Source organism: Phacochoerus africanus, chromosome 16 (assembly GCF_016906955.1).
Source record: "Phacochoerus africanus isolate WHEZ1 chromosome 16, ROS_Pafr_v1, whole genome shotgun sequence".
NCBI classification, from domain to species: domain Eukaryota; kingdom Metazoa; phylum Chordata; class Mammalia; order Artiodactyla; family Suidae; genus Phacochoerus; species Phacochoerus africanus.
Window position 1 is genome coordinate 30,008,068 of NC_062559.1, and position 22,653 is coordinate 30,030,720.

General features: G+C 34.7%; 1 protein-coding gene across 5 annotated transcripts in view; it reads left to right on the forward strand.

Annotated features, from left to right (window-relative positions):
* TFEC (transcription factor EC) overlaps positions 1-22,653 on the forward strand; it is a 193,585-nt gene that overhangs the window by 59,555 nt on the left and 111,377 nt on the right. For 4 of the 5 annotated variants that reach the window (XR_007132671.1, XM_047763651.1, XM_047763652.1 and 1 more), the window contains exon 3: positions 8,951-9,081. The exons of the other annotated variant lie outside the window; for it this stretch is intronic. Coding sequence is in view for 3 of the 4 variants with exons in the window: in XM_047763651.1 (XP_047619607.1) it covers positions 9,067-9,081 (15 nt within the window). In the remaining variant the exon portion in view is untranslated. The remainder of the gene's footprint in view (positions 1-8,950; positions 9,082-22,653) is intronic. 5 annotated transcript variants of the gene reach the window in all.

A 22,653-nucleotide genomic window follows, 5' to 3' on the forward strand; every position in this document is an offset into this window, starting at 1 on the left:
TGTAAGGTAAGTTCTTAATAAGTTCACATTTAATTCAATTTTCCACACCATCTACATTGATACTATTATTCTCTTCAGTGATTCTCACTATAGCATGAACATATCATCTCATAATATCTTCAGATTTTAAAAAGTTAGAATGTATAATTATGAAGGGTTTTCAGAATTAGAGTTGATGTGAAAGTACTCAGTTATGTAATTGAATCAACCCATTTACTCAAGTTTATGTTGAAGATTTAAATATTTAGTAATAATAAGCTATCTCCATTATGTGTTGTGGCGATACCTACTAATATGAAAATTAGTGACCTAAAACAACTATTTTACCTCTTTGTGATCTTCTGGGTCAGCAGATATGGGCAGTTCATTTCAGTGATTCCTTTGCATACTACCTGATGACTATCCTGAGGATCAACTGTCTAAGACAGACAGCCTCACTCAAAATTCTTGGTTTTGGCTGTCTGCTGGACCATTTGTCCCTAGTAGGGTAACTTGGCTTTTTCATACATAGCAGAGTTCTAAAAGCAGGAGGTAACTGGGCCAGGCTTAGTGTGATTGGGTTCTATTTGCTAATATTTTTTTGAACAATTTTTCATTTATTTTCGTAAGTGTTTTTTGTCTCTAGTTTTCTTTCTTGTATTGTCTTTGAGTAATGCTGGGCTCATACAATAAGTATTTTGTGCTTTCTGTTTAGGAAGATTATTAATTATTGACCCATTTTTTAAAAAATACATATATGCACATTCAGATTGTCTGTGCTTTTTTTTTTTTTTCTTTTTAAAAAAATCTTTTTAGGCCCATACCCACGGCATATGGAGGTTCCCAGGCTTGGGATGGAATTGGAGCTGTAGCCACTGGCCTACACCATAGCCACAGCAACATTAGATCCTTACCCCACCAAGCGAGGCCCAGGATTGAACCTGAGTCCTGGATGCTGGTCAGATTCCTTTCCAGTGAGCCATGATGGGAACTCCTGTCTGTGCTTTTCTGGGTGAGTTTTGGCAAATTATGCTTTTCAAGAAATTGGTCTATTTAATCTAGGTTAAATTTGTGAGCATAGAGTTGTTTATAATATCCCTTTATTATCTTTTTATGTCTAGGGACTCTTTAGTGATGTCCCTCTTTCATTTCTGATATTAATAATTTGTGTCTTTCTCCTTAGACTCACTATTGATTTTATTAACATTTTCAGAGAACCAGCTTTTGCTTTTGTAAATTTTCTCTATTGATTTCCTGTTTTCAATTTTATTGATTTCTGCTGTAATTTATTGTTTTTTATAATTATTTACTTTGGATTTAATTTGCTCTTTTTCAGATTCCTTAGTGTGGAATCTTAGATTATTGATTTTAGATTTTTTTCTTTTTAGACTACTCATTCAGTGCTATACACTTCCCTCTCAGCCCTGCTTTCACTGCATTCCCAAAATTTTGTTGTGTTTTAGTTTTCATTTAGTTTAAAATATTTTTTAATTGCTCCTGCATTTTCCTTTTTGACTCATGTATTATTTAGAAGTATATTGTTTAATCTCCAAATATTTGAGAATTCCATGCTTTCTTATATGATTTCTAATTTAAATTTCCTGTGATTTCAGAAAATATACTGTATGATTTCTATTCTTTTAAACTTGTTAAGATATGCTTTATGGACCAGAATATTGGTGAATTTTCCATGTAAGCTTGCGAAAAATATGCATCTTGCTATTGTTGAATGGAGAAGGCCATAGATGCTAATTATATCCAGCTGATGGATAGTATTTTTTTGTCCAACTATGTCCTTGGTGATTTTGTGCCTGCTAGGTCTTTCCACTTCTGATAGAAGGGTGTTAAAGTTTGCAACTATAATACTAGATGCCCATTTCTCCTTCAAATTCTATCAGTTTTTGCCTCATGTATTCTAGTTAGGTGCATGCATGCATGTTAAGGGTCATTACGTCTTCTTGGAGAGTTGACTCTTTTCTCATCATGTAATGCCTCTCTTCATCTCTGATAGCTTCCTTTGACTGAAGTTCTCTTTGTCAAATATTAATATAGCTACTCCCACTTTCTATTGAGTAGTGTCAGTATGTCAAATATTAATATAGCTACTCCCACTTTCTATTGAATAGTGTCAGTATGGTATATCTTTCTCCATTCATTTATTTTTAATCTATATCTTACAGATTAAAATGTGTAATCTTTATATTTAAAGTGAGTTTCTTATAGACAACATGTAGTTAGGTCTTTTTTGTCTTTTGAGGGCCGCACCTGCGGCCTATGGGGGTTCCCAGGCTAGGGGTCTAATAAGAGCTGTTGCTGCTGGCCTACACCACAGCCATAGCAAAGCGGGATCTGAGCTGCATCTGCGACCTACATCACAGCTCACAGCAATACCGGATCCTTAACCCACTGACCAAGGCCAGGGATCATACCCGTGACCTCACAGTTCCTAGTTGGATTTGTTTCCACTGCATCACAATGGGAACTCCACCTGGGTCTTATTTTTTTATCCACTTTGACAACCTTTGTTTTTTAATTGATGCATATAGATCACTGACATTCAAAGTGATTGCTGATGTGGTTAGATAAATATTTACCATATCTGTTACTGTTTTCTCTTTGCTGCCCTTGTTCATTGTTTCTGTTTTTGCCTTTCACTCTTTTTCTGTCCTGTGGTTATCACTGAGCATCTTATGTGATTCTATTTTATCTTCTTTTTTAGCTTATCGATTATACTTTTGAAAAAAAATAATTTAATGTTTGACCTAGAGTTCACAATATGCATTTACAAGTAATCCAAGTTCATTTTCTTATTCTTTTTTTTTTTTTTTTTGTCTTTTTAGGGCGACACCCACGGCATATGGAACTGAAGCTGTCGGCCTATACCACAGCCACCGCAATGCGGGATCCAAGCCTTGTCTGCGACCTACACCACAGCTCACAGCAATGCCATATCCTTACCCACTGAGCAAGGCCAGGGATCAAACCCATGTCCTCATGAATACTAGTTGGGTTTGTTACCACTGTGCCACCACAGGAATTCCCTAGTTCATTTTCTTCAAATAACACTACATTGCTTCACAGTAATGAAAGTACCTTATAATAGCAAAATAATTCTAATTCCTCTTATTCTTTGTGTCATTGCTGTCAACCATTTTACTTAAACATACACATGAATATACACTTCTTAATATATTTTGAATAAACTATTTTCAGTTAGATCAATTAAGAATAAGAAAAACATGACAGATGAATGGATTTAAAAAATAGATAATGGAATATCAAGCAGCAACAAAAAAGAATGAAATAATGACATTTGCAGCAAAATGTATGCAACTAGAGCTTATCATACTAAGGGGAGTCAGAAAGAAAAAGACAAATACCATCTGATATCACTTATATGTGGAATCTAAAATATGGCAAAAATGACCCTATCTACAAAACAGAAACAGACTCACAGACAAAGAGAATAGATTTGTGATTGCCAAGAGGGTTGGGGGAGGGAGTGGGATGGACTGGAGTTTGGTATTAGTAGACACAAACTATTACTTTTAGAATGAATGAGCAATGAGATCCTACTGTGTAACACAGGGAACTATACTCAATCCCTTGCGATAGAACATGATAGAAGATAATATGGGAAAAAGAATGTGTATACATATATGACTGGGTCACTTTGCTGTGTAGCAGAAATTGGCACAACACTGTAAATCAACTATACTTTAATAAAATGGAAAATCTTTTAAAAAAGCCAATCACACACACAAAAAGAAAAACAGATGCTTTATTTTACTTTCACTTAATTCTTATTCTCTTTCTTTATGTAGATTTGAGTTTCTGACCCTATATCATTTTCCTTTTCTATTAATTTCTTGGAGTTCCTGTTGTGGCTCAGTAGGTTAAGACTCCAATATATTGTCCATGTAGTTGTGGACTTGATCCCTTGCCTTGCTCAGTGGGTTAAGAGCTGGGCATTGCTGCAAGCTGTGTCATAGGTCACAGATGAGTCTCAGATCCGGCATTGCTACGGCTGTGGTGGCATAGGCCAGCAGCCTCAGCTTCAATTTGACCTCTAGCCGGGGAACTTCCATATGCCACAGGTGCAACCCTAGCAAGAAAAAACAAACAAAAAAAGAATTTCTTACATTTCTTGCAAGGCAGTTCTCTTGGCCAAAAATTCCCTCAATTTTTGCTTGTCTGAGAAAAAATATTTATTTCCCCTTCACTTTAAATGATAATTTCACAGAGTATGGGATTCTAAGGCTGGTAGTTTTTTGTTTGTTTGTTTGTTTTTTTAACTCCTAATACTTTGAATATTTCACTCCATACTTTTTTTGCTTGCATTTTTTTCTAAGAAGTTCTTGTAAATCTTATTTTTGTTCCTCTACAGGTAAGGTGTTTCTGTTCTCTAACTTCTTTCAAATTTTTTTTTTTTTTTGCCATTGATTTTCTAATGTTTGAACATGATATGCCTCGTTGTAGTCTTTTAAGCATTTATCTGCTTGATATTCTTTGAGCTTCCTGGATATGCGGTTTGGTGTCTGACACTAATTTGAGGAAATTTGCAATCGTTATTGCTTCAAATATTTCTTCTGTCCTTCTTTCTCTTTCTTCTCCTTCTGGTATTCCCATTATGTGTTATCTTACAACATTTATAGTTGTCCCATAATTCTCGAATATTCTGTTCTGCTTGTTTCAGTCTTTGTCTGCTTTCCTTTTCACCTTTGGAAGTTTCTATTGTTATATCCTTAAAACTCGGAGATTCTTTCCTTGGTTATGTCCAGTATGCTAATAAGCCTATCAAAGATTTTCTTCACTTCTATTACAATGTTTTTGATTTCTAACATTTCTTTTTCATTCTTTTTTAAAATGATTTCCACCTCTCTGTTTATATATTATCTATGTGTTCTTACATGTTGCATACTTCTTCTATTAAAGCCCTAAGCATGTTAAATCACAGCTTTTTTTTTTTTTTTTTAATTCCTGGCCTTATAATTGCAACATCCCTGCCATATTTTATTCTATTCTGACACTTGTTTAATCGCCTCAAACTGTGTTTTTCACCTTTTAATATGCCTTATAGCTTTTTTGTTGAAAAGTGGACATGATATATTGTGTGAAAGAATCTGCTATAAAAAGGTCTTTAGCAATATAGTGGTAAGTTGTGGGAGTAAGGGAAACATTCTATAGTCTGTGATTAAGTCCCAGTCTTTTGGTGAGATTAAGCCTCTGGACTGTGAACTTCTTTCTTTGTTATTTTTATTTATGTATATTTTTATGTTTTTATTTTATGATTTTTATTTTTTATTATAGTTGGTTTACAGTGTTCTTTCAATTTATACTGTACAGCAAAGTGACCCAGTCTCTCTCTCTCACACACACACACACACATGCATGCACACACACATATATATATATTATTTTTCTTATATTATTTTCCACCATGTTCCATCACAAGTGACTAGATATAGTTCCCTGTGCTATACAGCAGGGTCTCATTGCTTATCCAGTCCATATGCAGTAGTTTGCATCTATTAACCCAAAACTCCCAGTCCATCCCACTCCCTCCCCCTCCCCCTTGGCAACCACGGGTCTGTTCTCCAAGTCCATGAATTTCTTTTCTGTGGAAAGGTTCTTCTGTGCTGTATATTAGATTCCAGATATAAGTGGTATCATATGGTATTTGTCTTTCTCTTTCTGACTTACTTCACTTAGTATGAGAGTCTCTAGTTCTATCCATGTTGCTGCAAATGGCATATTTAACCTTCTTACTTTCTTAATCCCCACTTCCATATACTCTAGGTGGGACAAGATGGATAGGTGGGGCTGAAGTTGTATATTTACTTCTCCCAGTAGGTTAGGATCTGATAAAACAGTTTCTTCTGAGGGAAGGTCTTATTAGGAATAAAAGAAATCTCTAGTGTATTTAAAAATGGCTACTATTCACCTCCTTTGGCCAGAGACAGGAGGGAATTTTTCTCTGATTATTCATCATGAGAACTTAGAAGAGTTCCTGAAGGTAAAACTCATGGGAGTGGGAAATTACATATGTCTGGGTACCCTTGGGCCTTTTAAGTCTTCTTCATGTCCTCCCTGAGCTTCCAGCAATTCATCAATTACAGTTTGGGTTTTTCTACCATGCTACTCGTTCCCAAGGAGGTTTCTGCTTATGGAGTTCTGCTTGAGTAAGTTGTGTTTCTCTGTATCTGCCTGTCCATCTCTCCAATTTAGGGGGCAAGAGTTCACATTGTGACTTCATTTTTCTGAGAGTTTTAAGAAAAGTTGTTGATTTTTCAGTTTGTTCACTTTCACAAGTTTTTAGGATGGAGTGACTACTTCTGAGCTTCTTATATTTGGACCAGAAACCAGAAGTTACACACTTACTTATGTCTTGTTTTTGCAGTTGGTTTAGAGGTGTTAGTGAAATGTTTTTCATTTTAATAAAACAGAGACACTTCACAGAGAAAGTGGGTTTTGAGGTGAGCTAAGGCAACAAAGTTTTGAAAATTCAGTGGTTTTATGGTTAAATATTAAATTGCATTTTGAAAAGGTCAACCTCTAAAAGGAATATTAAGTAACCAACTCTGTATTATAAATTCTATAAATCTTGGATACAATTTAATTATATCTTTGCAAGTGGGTATTACACCTGTTAATTAAAATTGAAAAAATAACCAACATCCTCATTATTAGTATCTATAAGTAGCAATTCATCTGCTGGGTATCCCAGGCATATATATTTAAAGCACAATGTGCTACATAAAATCAGTGATAGTCAGTTTAATTAGCATCTGACTGGAGTTAGCAATTTAACTTCAATTTATAGGATAAAGGTTAGGTGTGGTGAGCTCATTCTATAATACTGGTGCTATTATAATAATGAACAGTAAATTGACCACTGAGTAAAAAATAAGAGTAGAGGAAAACCATCTACAAGTTTGGTAATCTGTAAAGCTACTACATCCCTATGAAAATGTATTCTAATTTTTTTTCTTTTTGTCTTTTTAGGGCAGCACCCAAGGCATATGGAGGTTCCCAGGCTAGGGGTCAAATTGGTGCTATAACCACTGACCTACACCACAGCCATAGCAATGCCAGATCCAAACCGTGTCCCCAACCTACACCACAGCCCACAACAATGCCAATTCCTTAACCCCCTGAGTGAGGCCAGGGATCGAACCCACAACCTCATGGTTCCTAATTGGATTTGTTTCTGCTGCACCATGATGGGAACTCGTATTCTAATTTAATTTTAAAAAATGCATTTGTCCTTATGTGGTGGTGCTTAAAAAACCTGAAATCGGGAGTTCCCGTTGTGGCGCAGTGGTTAACGAATCCGACTAGGAACCATGAGGTTGCGGGTTCAGTCCCTGCCCTTGCTCAGTGGGTTAACGATCCGGCATTGCCGTGAGCTGTGGTGTAGGTTGCAGACGCCGCTCGGATCCCGCGTTGCTGTGGCTCTGGCGTAGGCCGGTGGCTACAGCTCCGATTCAACCCCTAGCCTGGGAACCTCCATATGCCGCAGGAGCGGCCCAAGAAATGGCAACAACAACAACAACAAAAAAGAAAAAGACAAAAAAAAAAAAAACAACCTGAAATCTAGTCTAGTCCTAGGTATAATGAGAAAAAAGTAATCACATTCACAGCAGTTGGTCTTAACCGTCTGACTTCAAACCAATTCTGATTTTTATAAAATTATTCAGGTTACCGGATGTTGGGGCAAATTCTCTGTAGTGTTTATAATCTCACATTCAGGAATCAAGATTATTTAACCTCCTTAATGTATTTTAAACTAGCTCATATATTATTTGGGAGTTCCGGTTGTGGCTCAGAGGATAAGATCCCCACATTGTCTCTGTGAGGATGCAGGTTTGATCCCTGACCTCACTCAGTGGGTTATGGATCTGGCGTTGCTGCAAGCTGTGGCGTAGGTCACAGATGCAGGTCAGATCTGGTGTTGCCGTGGGTGTGGCATAGGTTGTGGCAGCTCTGATTTGACTTCACTTCTAGCCTGGGAACTTCCATGTGCTTCAAGTGCGGTTGTAAAAACAAACAAACAAACAAACAAACTCATATGTAATTTTTTTGGTCTCCAAAGTATCTCAGTGGTTTTTAAATGTGTTCCTTATCCTTTCAAATTGTTCTTGTAGTGTTTGCTTTCATAAACTCATCTCACTTGTACAGCCCAGAAAAAAAAGGAAAACTAAACAAAACAACAACACTCTATGTTTTGCAACTATCTTTAAAAATCTGGCATCTTAGGAAGATGAGATAGGTGAACATAACTAAATTTCTGATACTGACTTCTGGGAATGGTTATGTCTATAACAAACTATTAGAGCTTGTGTACTTCCTAAGGTATATCTACCTCAGCATACATTTTCCTAACATTTGCTTTGACTCATTTCACTTTTAGAGCTTCAAAAATCAATGAGGTTATAATAGTTAGGGAGAAAGTAGAGGTTTTTCTATAAAAAGTGAGAGATTATTTTGGGCATAAACAGATGTGAGGAAAAAGAGCATGGAATATGAAATCACAAAGAGAATATGTGTGCATTTGGTAAGAGCAAAATGACAAAGCAATAAAATTAAACAAACAAAAGAAACAGAAAACAAAAGCAAACCCACTCAAAAACCACATAGGAAGATAGCAGGGTAAGTCATTAAATTGTAGACTAGGTAAATTTAATCTTCAGTATACAAAAACTCAAATTTTACATTCTTATTTTTCTTCTTAGAGCCCTTTTTTGCTCATTTTGTTGCCTTGTGACTTTATGATCTCTCTTCCTCATATATGTGTCCTTGAGAAATTCTCTTTTGCTTTAAAAAACAAAAAATGAAGCCTCTTGTATGAATATATCTGTAGATTATTCTTTTACTTTCCATTTTTAAGTATGTATTTTCTATAGACCACACTGTAGAGTTTATGTATCATCTTCTGGTCTCATGGAAGTCACGTCTCCTCTCTTACCAGGAAAATTTCCCTTGAGGACAAGGTCCAAGTCTACTGCTTTCTTTGAAATATCAAGGTACTCATCTGCAGATGTACTAACTCAATAGGTACTCAGTAAATGTTAATTGGGTGAATAAATGAGCCAAAGAAAGGTATGCAAATTCTTTTACCTTTGTTAAGAATGATTATTCTTTCTTAGGACTGTTTTAAATTGCTGTAAGGGCATTTGGTGGGGCAGTTTGTTAATCTAACTTGCTTTTTGTTTGTAGAAGTTGTGGAAGTTAGCTGGTTATATAATAATGATCATACTCGGTTTGTAGTATACTTTTTGGACACAGGATTAGAGATCTAATTTGACAATTTCTCAGTGACTTTTGAAGTGATGTATATTTTTTACATTAAAAAATATGGGTAAAGATAGCAGTAGTGACCATCATGTTTACTTGGTGGAGATTGCCCAACTTAATTTTATTAAAGATTATTAAGATGGTGAGTATCTCTTTTAGTCATGGCTCTGATTTTAAGTCAGAAGAATACTACCAAGAAAGAACATATATATTGAGTAAAACTTCAGTTCATAAACACACACACACACACACATCCTTCTTTTTAAACGTTGGTTTTAAAACTTTACCATAATGGGAAAGAAATATCTTAGCTCAAAATTACAATGCTAAAATATATGATTATCCTTATTTTGCCTCAGGTAATATATTTATTTGGAATTAGTAGGAAACATGAAAGATGTATTTGCCAAGATTTTTATCTATTAAAATCTGCAGTTTCAGGGCAGTGTTTTAATCTTGTTAAAGCTAATTGAAAGGATTCTGCAGGCTTTGTCAGTTAGGTGAAGTTCAAGTTGTAACTAATATTAAAGTCAGAAAAATATAAGAACCCAAAGTAATGTGTAAATTGTGCCATATATTCTTTCCACTTGAACCTAGGGCAGTGTGAAAGAGTGCTTTCTGAGTTCACAGGGCAATTCACTGGAGATACTGGGATGAGATCTGATCTCCGAAAGGACGGTTAGTAGGTAAAAAAGACCCCTGTGTTTGGAAGTTTAAATTATGTCTTTATGGGTCCAGTAGCTCTACTAAAGACAAAAGTCTGACAGTGTTTCCATTAAAACACAACTTTCCAGAGCAAACACTGTGTCAGTGTAAAAATTTGTTCTAAGCAAAATTTGGCATCTAGATTCTAGGCTAGAAGCTTTTTTTCTTTTCCTTTCAGAAATTCATTTGGGCCAGTTTAGTGCTTAATGGTTAAAGGGGATGAATATATGAATATATGTCCAATTGCCTTTTTTTTTTAGGTAGTAATGAAATTATTTTTTCATTGGTATGTGTAACTGGACAATTTAATTTTTTCCTATACAACTAAACAGACAAGTTTATAAAAAGAGCAGTTTGGAATGAGGCATATTTTCAATCTTGAATGATTCTGCATATTGGGTTAAGGGATTAGTGTTCTTATTTTTTATTTTTTATTTTATTTATTTATTTATTGCTTTTTAGGGCCGCACCCTCGGCATGTGGAGGTTCCCAGGCTAGGGGTCCAATTGGAGCTACAGCTGCCGGCTACGCCAGAGCCACAGCAATGCCGGATCCAAGCCGTGTCTGCAACCTACACCACAGTTCACCCCAACACCAGATCCTTGACCCACTGAACGAGGCCAGGGATCAAACCCACAACCTCCTGGTTCCTAGTGGGATTCGTTTCCTCTGCACCATGATGGGAACTCCTATTTATATTTATTTTTTTAAAATTCATATTAAAGGTGTTTTTCCATTTAGAATGCAACTCAGTCAATTTTGACATCCATTTGGAAGCCAAATATCTTTGTCTACATAGGATTTTAGTCTCTGGTCTTATTCTCCCATGGAAAGATTTTGTGTATAAATAATACTGATTTTCTAATGGCAGAGACATTACAAATACTTATGAATTGACTGTGTTAAGAATCTCTTGTTAGTGATGACCTAACTCAAGGAAAAGCAAATTGCAGGAAAATACAATCCTAAATTTCTGTGTGAAAGGCAGGACCAATAATTTATTGGTCTTTATTTTTATTTAGGATCTTACATTATTTAATAGGTTTTGCCACAAAACCAAAAGCTCTGAATAGTCTAACCTGTAAGATTTTTAAAAGACCACTCTTGATGCTAACACTATTTCTCACTATATTATTTGATGTTCTTTACACAATTCTGAACTATATGATGGATTTTCCTAGAGGAATTTTTTTTATGCACAAAGTCTTGGAAGAAAGAATATTTTCTGTGTATTTTCTTTTAAGTCCTCAATTTAGATTTCTAGAATAACTGCTTATTACATTAAAAAAATATAGGGATAATACTGTACCAATATATTTTTCAGATAAAAATAGTTTTGTATTTTTATCATTGAGAAAAAAAAAAAAGTAGGAAAAATTTTAGTGCTTTCTACTTCCCCCAGTTGTAAGACCTCACTTTGAAGACCAGCAACCTTGACATCTGGGCAAAGCCATGCTGGTTCCTCTGAAGTTAGCAACTTCTTCCAAGAGGTATGGATTTATGTGATCCAAATCTTGACATGGGTATTCCCTGAAATTTCCAGGAATGTTGGCTACTGGAACAGCACTACTTTAAAAGAAAGAGAAGGACTTACCCTCTCCCTTTTAAAATCAACTTCGCCACACATTCTTACTTGTGTACTTCTTCTCCCATAGCTAGTGGTCGACATCTACCTACCTTAAGGCCCAGTTTCAATTATCCTTCTTCAGAGATACTTTCCAGTCTTTTTCACTCTCAGTGGGAATTACTATCTCTTTGCCTAAATCATCACTTGAATTTCTATTTTAAGAGCAGCCATAGCTGCCTTCTATCAGAATTTAAAAATAGAAATCTATATTCCTCATTTCTCTTATTTTTTTTAACCTACATGGCTAATGTATATTTTATCATTATATTCCCATCAATGTCAATGATTGTGACTTATACCTAATGGTGGTTCAGTAAACAATTTTGGCTAACCTCTTGTTCAGGCCACTATAAAAACTTTTAAATGGTCTTAAAAATCAACCCCTTCCCATCATCTTGCATATAGTGACACATGACATTCCTAAAGTAGAGGTCCAGTTGTATCATTCTTCCATTAAAAAGTATCACTGACTACTCTTCAAAATAAGTGTACACTCTTTATCTCATATTCAAGGCCTGAAGCAATCTAGCTCACTGACATCTTTTCAGTGTTACTTCTTTTCTTCTTTTTATGTATCAAATTTTCAGGACCAAGTATGATACTCACTATTCATCAAATATGCTTCAAGCTTCTCTATGATAAATGCTATAGAGTAATTATAGGTTCAGAGGCTAGAGATTGTTTCCAGTTACCATAGATTTAGGCAAATATAAGCCAAAGTCATCAGTATTAATCTGGTGATGCACTGTGGTGTGGAGAGTTTAGAGTTGGCTGACCATCTACAACAAAGAGATCAATAATGGAGGAGAGTAATCAACTTTCCCAAGTTTGTACGATCATTAGGCACAAGAACTGAGGCGTGATCATTAGGCACAAGAACTGAGGCTTAAATCCAAGGTTTACTGTGTCAACACTCCTTATATTTAACTAATAAATCTCCCTCTCTGTGTTTGTTCCATTTTCTCCCTCCCTTCTTACATTTCTCTGTCTCTCTATCTTTGTTTCTGTGTGGGTATCCACATATATTGCATACATGTATATGTATGTGATGTATATTATATCTATGTTTCTATTATTCATATTTTAGGAGAAAATACTAAATGCATACATATTTCAGTTATCTGGAACAATTGGCCAAGATGGAAATTCACCAATATAGATGTTAAGTTTTTGAATTATATTTTTAAAATCAGCACTGTAAGTACAAAATTGTGTAGACACAGTTTAATATTAACTTATGTGAAAAAGAAAGGGGTTCTAGTTGACCACAAAAAACCCCAAATTTATCAAAACGTTCCTATGTACCAGAGACTTTTCTAAGATTTTTATATATATTGACTTAGTTGATCTTTTTAATAAACTCAGTAAGTAGATACTCGTCTGATTTCCTCTTTATATATAAAGAAACTCAGGAACACAGATGTTCACTATCCTACCTCATTCTTTAGTTTTCCGATTGTGTCACAAATATTTAGCTGACTTCTATCATGTGCTCAGTTTTGGAGATGTATCAGTGATTATGGCAGTTCCTATCACTGGAGAGCTGACAGTCTGCTTGGAAAGACAGAGAAAAAAGGGAGTATGAAAAGTTCCATAATGGATCAGCACACAGATCAATAGCAACACTGTGGGTAAAGGTGAGAGTGGTCATTTTTTAAGAACATGAGAGAAATCTTCCCAAAGAAAGTTATCCCTAGGTTAAAATCTGGTGAATGAGAACTAGGTGCCTTGGAGAGTAAGGGGTGAGGAAGTAATGCTCTTGTCAGAGGGAATAGCAGATGCAAAAGCTCTGAGGTGAAATAGATCATGAAGAACTTGACCATAAAGTCATACAAAGATTGATGAAGAAGTAAGTATGGTAACTCAAAAATTGGATTTAAGGGAATTGTCATAGCATTTTTCTTTTCTTTCTTTCTTTTTTTTTTTTTTTTTGCTTTTTAGGGCCACACCCATGGCATATGAAGGTCCCCAGGCTAGCGTCTAACCAGAGCTACAGCTGCTGGCCTATGCCACAGACACAGCAATGTGCTACAGCCACAGCAATACCAGATTCCAGCTGCATCTGCGACCTACACCACAGCTCACAGCAATGTCGAATCCTTAAACCACTGAGCGAGGCCAGGGATTGAACCCACAACCTCAAGGTTTCTAGTCAGATTTGTTTCCAATGCACCATGGTGGGAACACTATCATAGCATTTTTTTTTAAGGATTGTTATACGGAGAAAATAATCTTATCCCCATATTATTTCAAAGGAAGAATGATCAACAGAAATTAACATGTTAATTAACATGTTAACATGTTAGAATGTGGTGATTTACAATTTAAGATTAAAAAAAAACTTAAACTATTGGATTGATTCAAAAGCAGAATAAGTTTCAGATCTCTGTTACCAATGTCATTTAATTGCAGATTGGAAGATTTTCCTTTTCATGAATTATTCGAGGTTCTATTTTTCTTTCTCTCATTGGGAAGGAGCTTAAAATGTTCTCAAAGATACTTTTCACCTCATATACCCTTCAAACCATTACTAGTTTGGAGAGGGTGCTGTTAAGAAAAGAAAGTCAATGAAATGTTACTGAGTACACAATTTGTAGAAAAGGAGATATATCTGATAATATTTGAAGTTCACTTTGTAAGCAGTCTTAAAGTTCATGGGTCAAAACTTTACGTGCTTTGGAGAATTAGTAAAGGAATATAAATTTATGATCCTTTATTGTATACAATTGGCAGTTTAGGAATGAAAAGTAGGATATATCACAGGTAATTCTAGTCAATATACATATATTTTTAGTATTTTTAGTATTCCAGACATTCTATTTTGATAGGATACATGTTTTGGAGGTCCTTAACATTAATACAACAGTTTTTATTTTTTAATTTTCACCTGAAACAGTCCCTTAAAAGTGAAATAATTCTATGTGATATATGAAATGGTCTAGTACAATAGTTAAACATCATTTTAAATATAATTTATATTGAATAAATATATTTTAAGAACAATTTTATTGGTAAAAATTTGGAACCCAAGGGTTTGAATTGAAGGTATGGAAGTTTTTAACATTGGCTGAGATGCCTTCTCTCCCTTGACCTCTAACTGATTGTGAATCATATACAAAGAGTTTTGCTGTAAAATTCCCAGTGATGGTTCAAATAATGGCAGCTTAAGCCAGGTAGTTAATGAATTTACCAATGGAAAATAGTTCCAATGTTATTGTTGCTGCTTTAATGATATTACTTCGCTTCTTCTAAAACATCTGGCATTTTCACATAGATCCTGAAGGGAATATGTCAGAAGAATATCTGTGAGATATGAGGAAGCAAATGTAGAGACAGAAATTACATAATTATATAGTTTCCAATCTATTTCAGTGCAAGCAGTTTTACTAGCTGTTTATAAGCAGGAGAGGGAAATTTGGAATTGTGAGCTGGCAGAATATTCTGCTTTCTTTTTTTCCTATGGAATACTGAATTATCATTCTTCTAGAATCTGATCCTTGAAGGTAAAATCTAACTTTCTTGAAGTATTGATATTGTTACCCTGCATTTGCTAACAAATCATTGCATATTGTTAGCAATAAATTCATTGTGTCTTATAGCATTACAGGTTGGGAAACATTGTGAAGGATAATCATAAAGCAGTCAAGACCTTAAAAAATGAAGACAAGAACAAGTGAATGGTCATTTGGAGTTGGTCTTGTTCAATTTCTCTGGTCCTAAATGTGGCATCATTATTTTAGGATAGTGCCCATGATGTGACTAGCCAGAAATAGGGAGAAATATTTAGTTTGATAAACTGTGCCAGGAGAGAAGAAGGGGTTGGAATGAAGTTCCTTGAATTCTGTAGGGGGTGGGAGGGATTTAGCGGGAGGTGCTAACATCTATCTAGAGCATCCCTCCTTATTTCAGTTATGGAACGTTAAGAGAGAAAAATCATTAGAATGAAAGTACTTTTTAAAACTATCATTTACCTTTCATTTGTATTAAGAAAAATAGCTTAGGAGTTCCCGTCGTGGCGCAGTGGTTAACAAATCCGACTAGGAACCATGAGGTTGCAGGTTCGGTCCCTGCCCTTGCTCAGTGGGTTAACGATCCGGCGTTGCCGTGAGCTGTGGTGTAGGTTGCAGACGTGGCTTGGATCCCGCGTTGCTGTGGCTCTGGCGTAGGCGAGGGGGCTACAGCTCCAATTCGACCCCTAGCCTGGGAACCTCCATATGCCGCGGGAGCGGCCCAATAAATGCCAAAAAGACAAAAAAAAATAGCTTAGTATTTTAATTAATCATGAGTGAAAGAAGTTAAATTTAAAAGAGAATAATTGGCATTCTAAAAATGAGGAATAGGCAAGCCACAGGCTCTGAAAGATGTATTTTTGCAGATGTTATGTAAGAGTCAATTAATTCATGGAACTATTTTTGCCATCCTAATGTTAATGTTAGAGCATCTTATGAAAGAGAGGTTAAAAAGATACATTTATTAACTTTAGAATCATGGTTGGTTATTTTTGTGTTAGCTTTATCAAAAGGTCAATCTAAAAAGTTCTGTCATTGATAGCACTGCGAATGAACTAACCAAATACATATACAGTTGCAGTAACGGTGACAACTATATAACTTCACTGGCGCTAATAATTTCATTTTGGCTTCATCTTGGGCTTATTTTATTTTTATGACACTTAATAAAATCTGTAAACCAACTTAAAAAATATTACTCAACAATTATATACTTTGGGTTTTTAAACATATTTTATTTAAGCCAAGAAGTTATTGGCCTATTCTTTGGACATAATTGCTTTGTAGAGTATGGGATTCTATCATCTATTTAATGGAGACTAGCAAATGGAATCGTTAGCTTAAGTAAGTTTTATGGGTATGTGTAAAGAATGTTCTCTCTCACAGAAATAATTTGAAAATTTATGGAATTTCTACTCAAAAGCTGATCTCTGGCTTTGCTTCTCTTTTAGTTTAAAAACTCTGTGCTGTATTCTTTTCAGTAGTATAAAAAATAATCACATCATATACATTCTTCCTTAAACAAAATATAATTTCTTATCATAGTCTAAAACACTTTGTATAATCTGGTTCCTATTTTCCTACGTCAGTCCCCAATCATTCTTTCTCTCTTTATACTAAAAACTGGTTTAATAGTTCTTCAAACTTAGTTTGATTACCTCTAATGAGGAGCTTTTACATATGCTGTTCCATCTGCCCTGCTCTTTGCATGCCTAGCTTCTTTTCATTCAAGTTAATTGTCCCGTTTGTCAGTGGGCTTTCTTCTTCAAGTCAGCTTCTGTTTGTTAGTATTTATGTTAGCATTTGTTATTCTGTTGAAATTTTGACAACCCCATTAACCCAAAGTTCTTTGAGAGCAGAGACCCTTAAACTACTTCATTTTTTATCCACAGCAGCCAGCAAATGCTGGATATGTAGTAGCTGTTCAATTAATTACTAATCAATGAAAACAACTACAGTCATTGAAAGTTAATGGAGTACTTAATTAGTGCTAAGCTCTGAAATAGAAACCTTCAAACAACTGTAAGATACCTATTGAAACTGATAGTTGAAAAGCAATGGATTCTTGAAGATTTTGAAAATATGTAAAGATGTATAAGGCATACCCAGGAAACACTGGGTAGGATTGTTTACTTTTGAATTATCTTTCAGAATTATAATAATGGTCAAATATTGAAAATTTCCAGAAGCTGGGTAGACTCACAACAGATAATTTCTTTAAAAACCCTGATAACATTGGGGTTAGCTCTTACCTTGCGAAAATATAATATGCCATGTCAAAACCAAATCTCAGATCAGATCTTGGCTGACAAATGTGTAAAAAGTCATTTTTATTAGAATGGCTGTGACTCACTTTAGAAAGTAAATACTATTGCTAAATGTTCAGCAACTTGTTAAAGTACTTTTATTTGTTATAAACAATGGATTTATGACAGTACAGAAGAGAATTTACTTGTATCATTAGAAGTCTATGGAAGATTATATGCTGAAATGTTTTAATCAGATCTTAAAGTTACTTGGTTTATTCTGTAGGTAACCCAGTAAAAATATTTTAGGCAAAGCCTGAAAAGATGCTGGAAGGCCAAGCAAAAATGCCAAGAATTGGGTTAATTGGCATAATACAAGGTGGCTGGGCACAGTTGGGGAAAGTGTCAGAGTAGGGAGAATCCCTACCAAGAAAGACGGTTTGTGCAATTAGCTCTCTGAACTTTAACCCTTCCAGAATAATTAATGAGTAACAGAGGGGATCAAGACAAAGACACAAAGTGATATGGTGGGTGCTAGCAAGTAATACATCAAAGAATGCTCGTAATTGGCCCTGTGGCTTTCATTCTTTGCCCTATTTCTTTCAATTCATTGACTCAAAATAATGGGTTCAGGTTCATTATCAACAGGTTTTTAGCTGTAAGAGTACAACATTACAACAAAGCTTGGATTGTAGCAGTGTTGATGGTTAAGTAAGAAGTTGTAGTTGGTAACCACTCTTTGAGGAGGGAAAATAACAGATTTCTTCTAAATGAATCAACAGCTTTTACACACATACTCAGAATCTTGAAAGCCTTAAATTCTCCAACTCTACAATGCTGGAATATGGTTGGTGTGGGCAGGTATGTGTATTTCTCTTTGAATGTTTGATGTTTGAATTTCTGGTGAAAGATTTATACTCTGCATATTAATTTAAATGAAATTGAATTATTGGCATATGCACACAAAGACACAGAGAGTTTTGTCAGTCTAAGCATGTAACATAGATTATTTCTTATATTTTTGAATTATAAATTTGCAGAATTTTTATTTCCTTTGATTACTTACTTTAGATCATAATGGGAGAAAAAGTGGAAAGTTTTCTGGGAAATTTCTAAGTTCTGAATCTTTTAACTTAGTAGATTTATAAGAATTTATATTGTGCACAAGATATGTATATATTTTCAAGATTTATGCTTTGTTATTTTATTTAATTTTATGTGGTCATTATATAAGTCAGAGTAAAATTTGTTTTTTCATTTTTATATTTAAATATCTTTTTTATTAATCTCTCCAAAGTCCTTGAGCTTAGCATTGCAGTTAATTTATATTATCATACTGGTAGAGTCCATCTCAATTTTATAAATTAGATATCATTGTGCTATTGCAAATATCAGAATTAAAACAAATTAATACATCTAATGTTTATCATTTAAAATTTAAAACATTTTCATAGTGATTAATGTGATCATTTTTTCCTAACTAAAAACTTAGTTGCAAATTTTGAACTAGAATTTTATTAAAAGCTTTTATATTTTCAAGTATTTATTATGTTGCCCTTTTTGAAAGGGTGGTTTACTGGTAAATAAGCCATTTGTTATTAATCTTTCAGTCAAGTTTCTCTCAAACTTTTAATACAAATTGTAGTCAAATACTGAATATGAGATTGATTGAGTTAGGCATTTAGCTTTGGGATTCCCATTAATTAAACATCTATTAAAATGTATTGGCAGATCCTCCTTGCCTGCCTGCTTGTATCTCTCTCAAATGTCTTACCTAAATAAATCTATTTCTTGCCTATCAAAAAAAAAATGTATTAAAAATGATTGATGGAGATGAGATTGACTAGGAACATATATGTATTTGTTTATACACAATTGCATTATTCTCATGATAATGAAATCTGTACCAATTACCGGGCATGTGTCTATTGAGAATACAGTTTGCCAACAAAAAAAAATTGGCATCACTAATTCATACGAGCATATTGTTGGAAATCATTATGTTTATGATCATTATGATTCACTCTAATAAATCCATGAATTTACAAGTTTGGTTGTAGTTTTCCTGGTAGACAGTGTTTAATTTAGCATGTTTTCTTTCTGCTTTAGATCATAATGATACGTTAGATTTTAAATGAAGAAGATACTCATTTTTTCTCATCAGTAATAGAATCTACCTGTTCATTTTGTTTAATTAATGATTTGTTAATAAATAATTTTGGCCAAGTATTTCCCATACTGAGTTAAAATTTTCTTGGACTTAAAATTTTAGAGTTTTAAAGATACTTAGCATCTTTTGACTTTAGTTTATCAAGTTAATCTAGCAAAAAGTCCTCCCTGCTCTAATAGGCTAAGCTAAATCTGGGTGAAATAGTAAATTTAGGAGTGAGGCTTTTGGAGGATTTGTTTTTCAAGGTTAAATTGTCTGCTTACTGTGAAGAGAATGTGTATGCAGACACACTCATTACTTTTGTATACATCCCATGCTATAATGAGTATTAGCTAAGCATTTCCTGATATAACAAGCATTCTTATGGATGGATTAGAAAATCAAAGGTGTCATCATTAAGCTCACAGTCTACTAGGGGAGAAAAATGTGTTAATAAATAATAACAATACAAAAGTATTCAATCTGTAACGAAGATATGAATAAAATTCTTTCCAAACAGAAGAAAGGAGCAATTAAATATGCCCAGGGGTGGGGTGGGGGTCTCCTAGAAGACTTCATAGAAAAGGTGGCATTTAAATTTGGGGCTTGACTGATAAGTAAACATTAATCTAATCAGACAGGAAAGGTGAAAGGTGGAGAGGTTGTATTATATAAAGTTACTGAGGCATAAAGAGCATACTAAGTTCAAATAGCAGCAAGTTGCTTAAACAATTACTTTGAGTACTAAGTACTGGTTGGAAAGTCGTGGGGATATTAGGCTAATTTGCTCTATGAGATCAGATTGAAAAGTACCTTGAATCTATGCTAAAGATTAATTCTAGGGGCTATGTGGGAACTCTGAAATATCTATAAGAGCATGCTTTAGGAAAACCAGTGTATAGGTAGTGAGTAGCTTATCTGAAGAGAGCAGAGACTTGTGGCTAATAGTAAGAACTTCTTGGAGGTTGCTATGATTATTTAAACAGTAAACTATGACCTACTCAACTGAGGCAAGAGTAATGGGCATGTAGAAGAGTAGGGTGGATTTAAAGAATATTGCTGACATGTATTCCACAGATTTTTTTGATACTTCCTTATAAAAAAGTTGGTATCCTTGAGGCAACCCCCAGGATGTGTGTGTGTGTGTGTGTGTGTGTTTGAGACCTTGTAGGTATAATATTTCTTTGTGAGAAAATAATGAGATGGACATTAAAAGAATAGCATCATTGAGCTGTAATTCATACACCATTCAGTTCGTCCACTTAAAATGTACAATTCCATTTTTTTTAGAATATGCAAATATCACCACAGTCTAATTATACAACATTCTCATCATTCTTCCTCAGAAACACTGTAACTATTAATAGTCACTCCTTACTATATCCTTTTTCCCAACTTTGGGAAACAACTACAGTGCTTTCTACTATTTGTCTAGTCTCATCATTTCATTTAAATGAATTCATACAATACATAGTCTTTTGTGATAGGCTTTGTCTTAGCATAGTGTTTTCAAGTTTTATCCATATTAGAGCAGGTAACAGAATTTTGTTCTTCATTCTTTTTTATTAGCAAATATTTCATTGTATGAACACATTTCATTTTATGGGTTGAGGGACACTTGGATTGCTTCTACTTTTTAGCTATTTTGAATAATGCTGCCATAATATACATGTGTAAGTTTTTATGTGGAGATTTTTTTTACATTTCACTTGGGTAGACCAAGATGTCTAATTGCTTGATCACATAGGAGATTTATGTTTAACATTTTAAAGAACTGCCAAATTGTTTTCCAAAATGACTGCACAATTAATTTTACATTCCTACCAGAAATGCATTAAAGTTGCAATTTCTCCACATCCTCATCTATACTTTTTATTATTTGTCTTTTAGTTATAGTCAACCTACTGTGTGTGTGAGGTCGTTGTGGTTTGGATTTACATTTCCCTAATGAATAAAGATGTTTAGCATTTTTTCATGTGCTTATTGGCTATTTGTAAATCTTCTTTGGAGAAATGTCTATTCAGATTATTTGCCCATTTTTAAATTGGGTTCTCTCCATTTTTTTTATTATTGAGTTGTAAGAATTCTTTACATATATTGGATAAAAGCCCCTTGTGAGTAAATGATTTTCAAATATTTTCTCTCATGTGGGTGGTTTTTTACTTTCTTTATGATGTCTTTATTTATTTACCTATTTTGCTTTTTAGGGCTGTATCTGAGGCATACAGAAGTTCCAGGCTAGGGGTTGAATCAGAGTTACAGCTGCTGGCCTACACACAGCCACAGTAATGCAGAATCCAAGCCACATATGTGGCCTACACCACAACTCACAGCAACACCAGATCCCTAACCCGCTGAGCGAGGCCAGGGATTCAACCCACATCCTCATGGATACTAGTCAGTTCATTACCCGCTGAGCCATGACAGGAACTCCCTTGATGATGTCTTTAGAAGTACAAATCCTTTTTTTTTTTTTTGTCTTTTTGCCATTTCTTGGGCCATTCCCACGGCATATGGAGGTTCCCAGGCTAGGGGTTGAATCGGAGCTGTAGCTGCTGGCCTACGCCGGAGCCACAGCAATGCGGGATCCGAGCCACGTCTGCAACCTACACCACAGCTCATGGCAACGCCAGATCCTTAACCCACTGAGCAAGGCCAGGGATCGAACCCGCAACCTCAGGGTTCCTAGTCGGATTCGCTAACCACTGAGCCACGACAGGAACTCCAGAAGTACAAATCTTTTTAACCTTGAAAGTCAATTTATATACTCTTTTTCATCACTTGTGTTTTGAAGATCATCTCCAAGAAATCATTGGTTAACCCAAATACACAAAGATTTCTTTCTGTGTTTTTTTCTAATAATTTTATAGTTTTAGCTCCTATAAGGTCTAGGATTTCTTTTAAGTCATTTTTAGTGTATCATGTGAGTAAAGGATTCAGCTTTATTATTTTTATCCTGTTGTCTCAGCATGATTTGTTGAAAAGATTATTCTTTTCCATTTTATTTTTGAGTACCCTTGTTGAAAATCAATTGGCCATAAAGGTAAGGGCTTATTTCTGGATTTTCAATTCTATTCTACTGATTTATGTCTATCCTTAACTAGTATTACATTGTATTGATTACTGTAGCTTTCCTGTAAG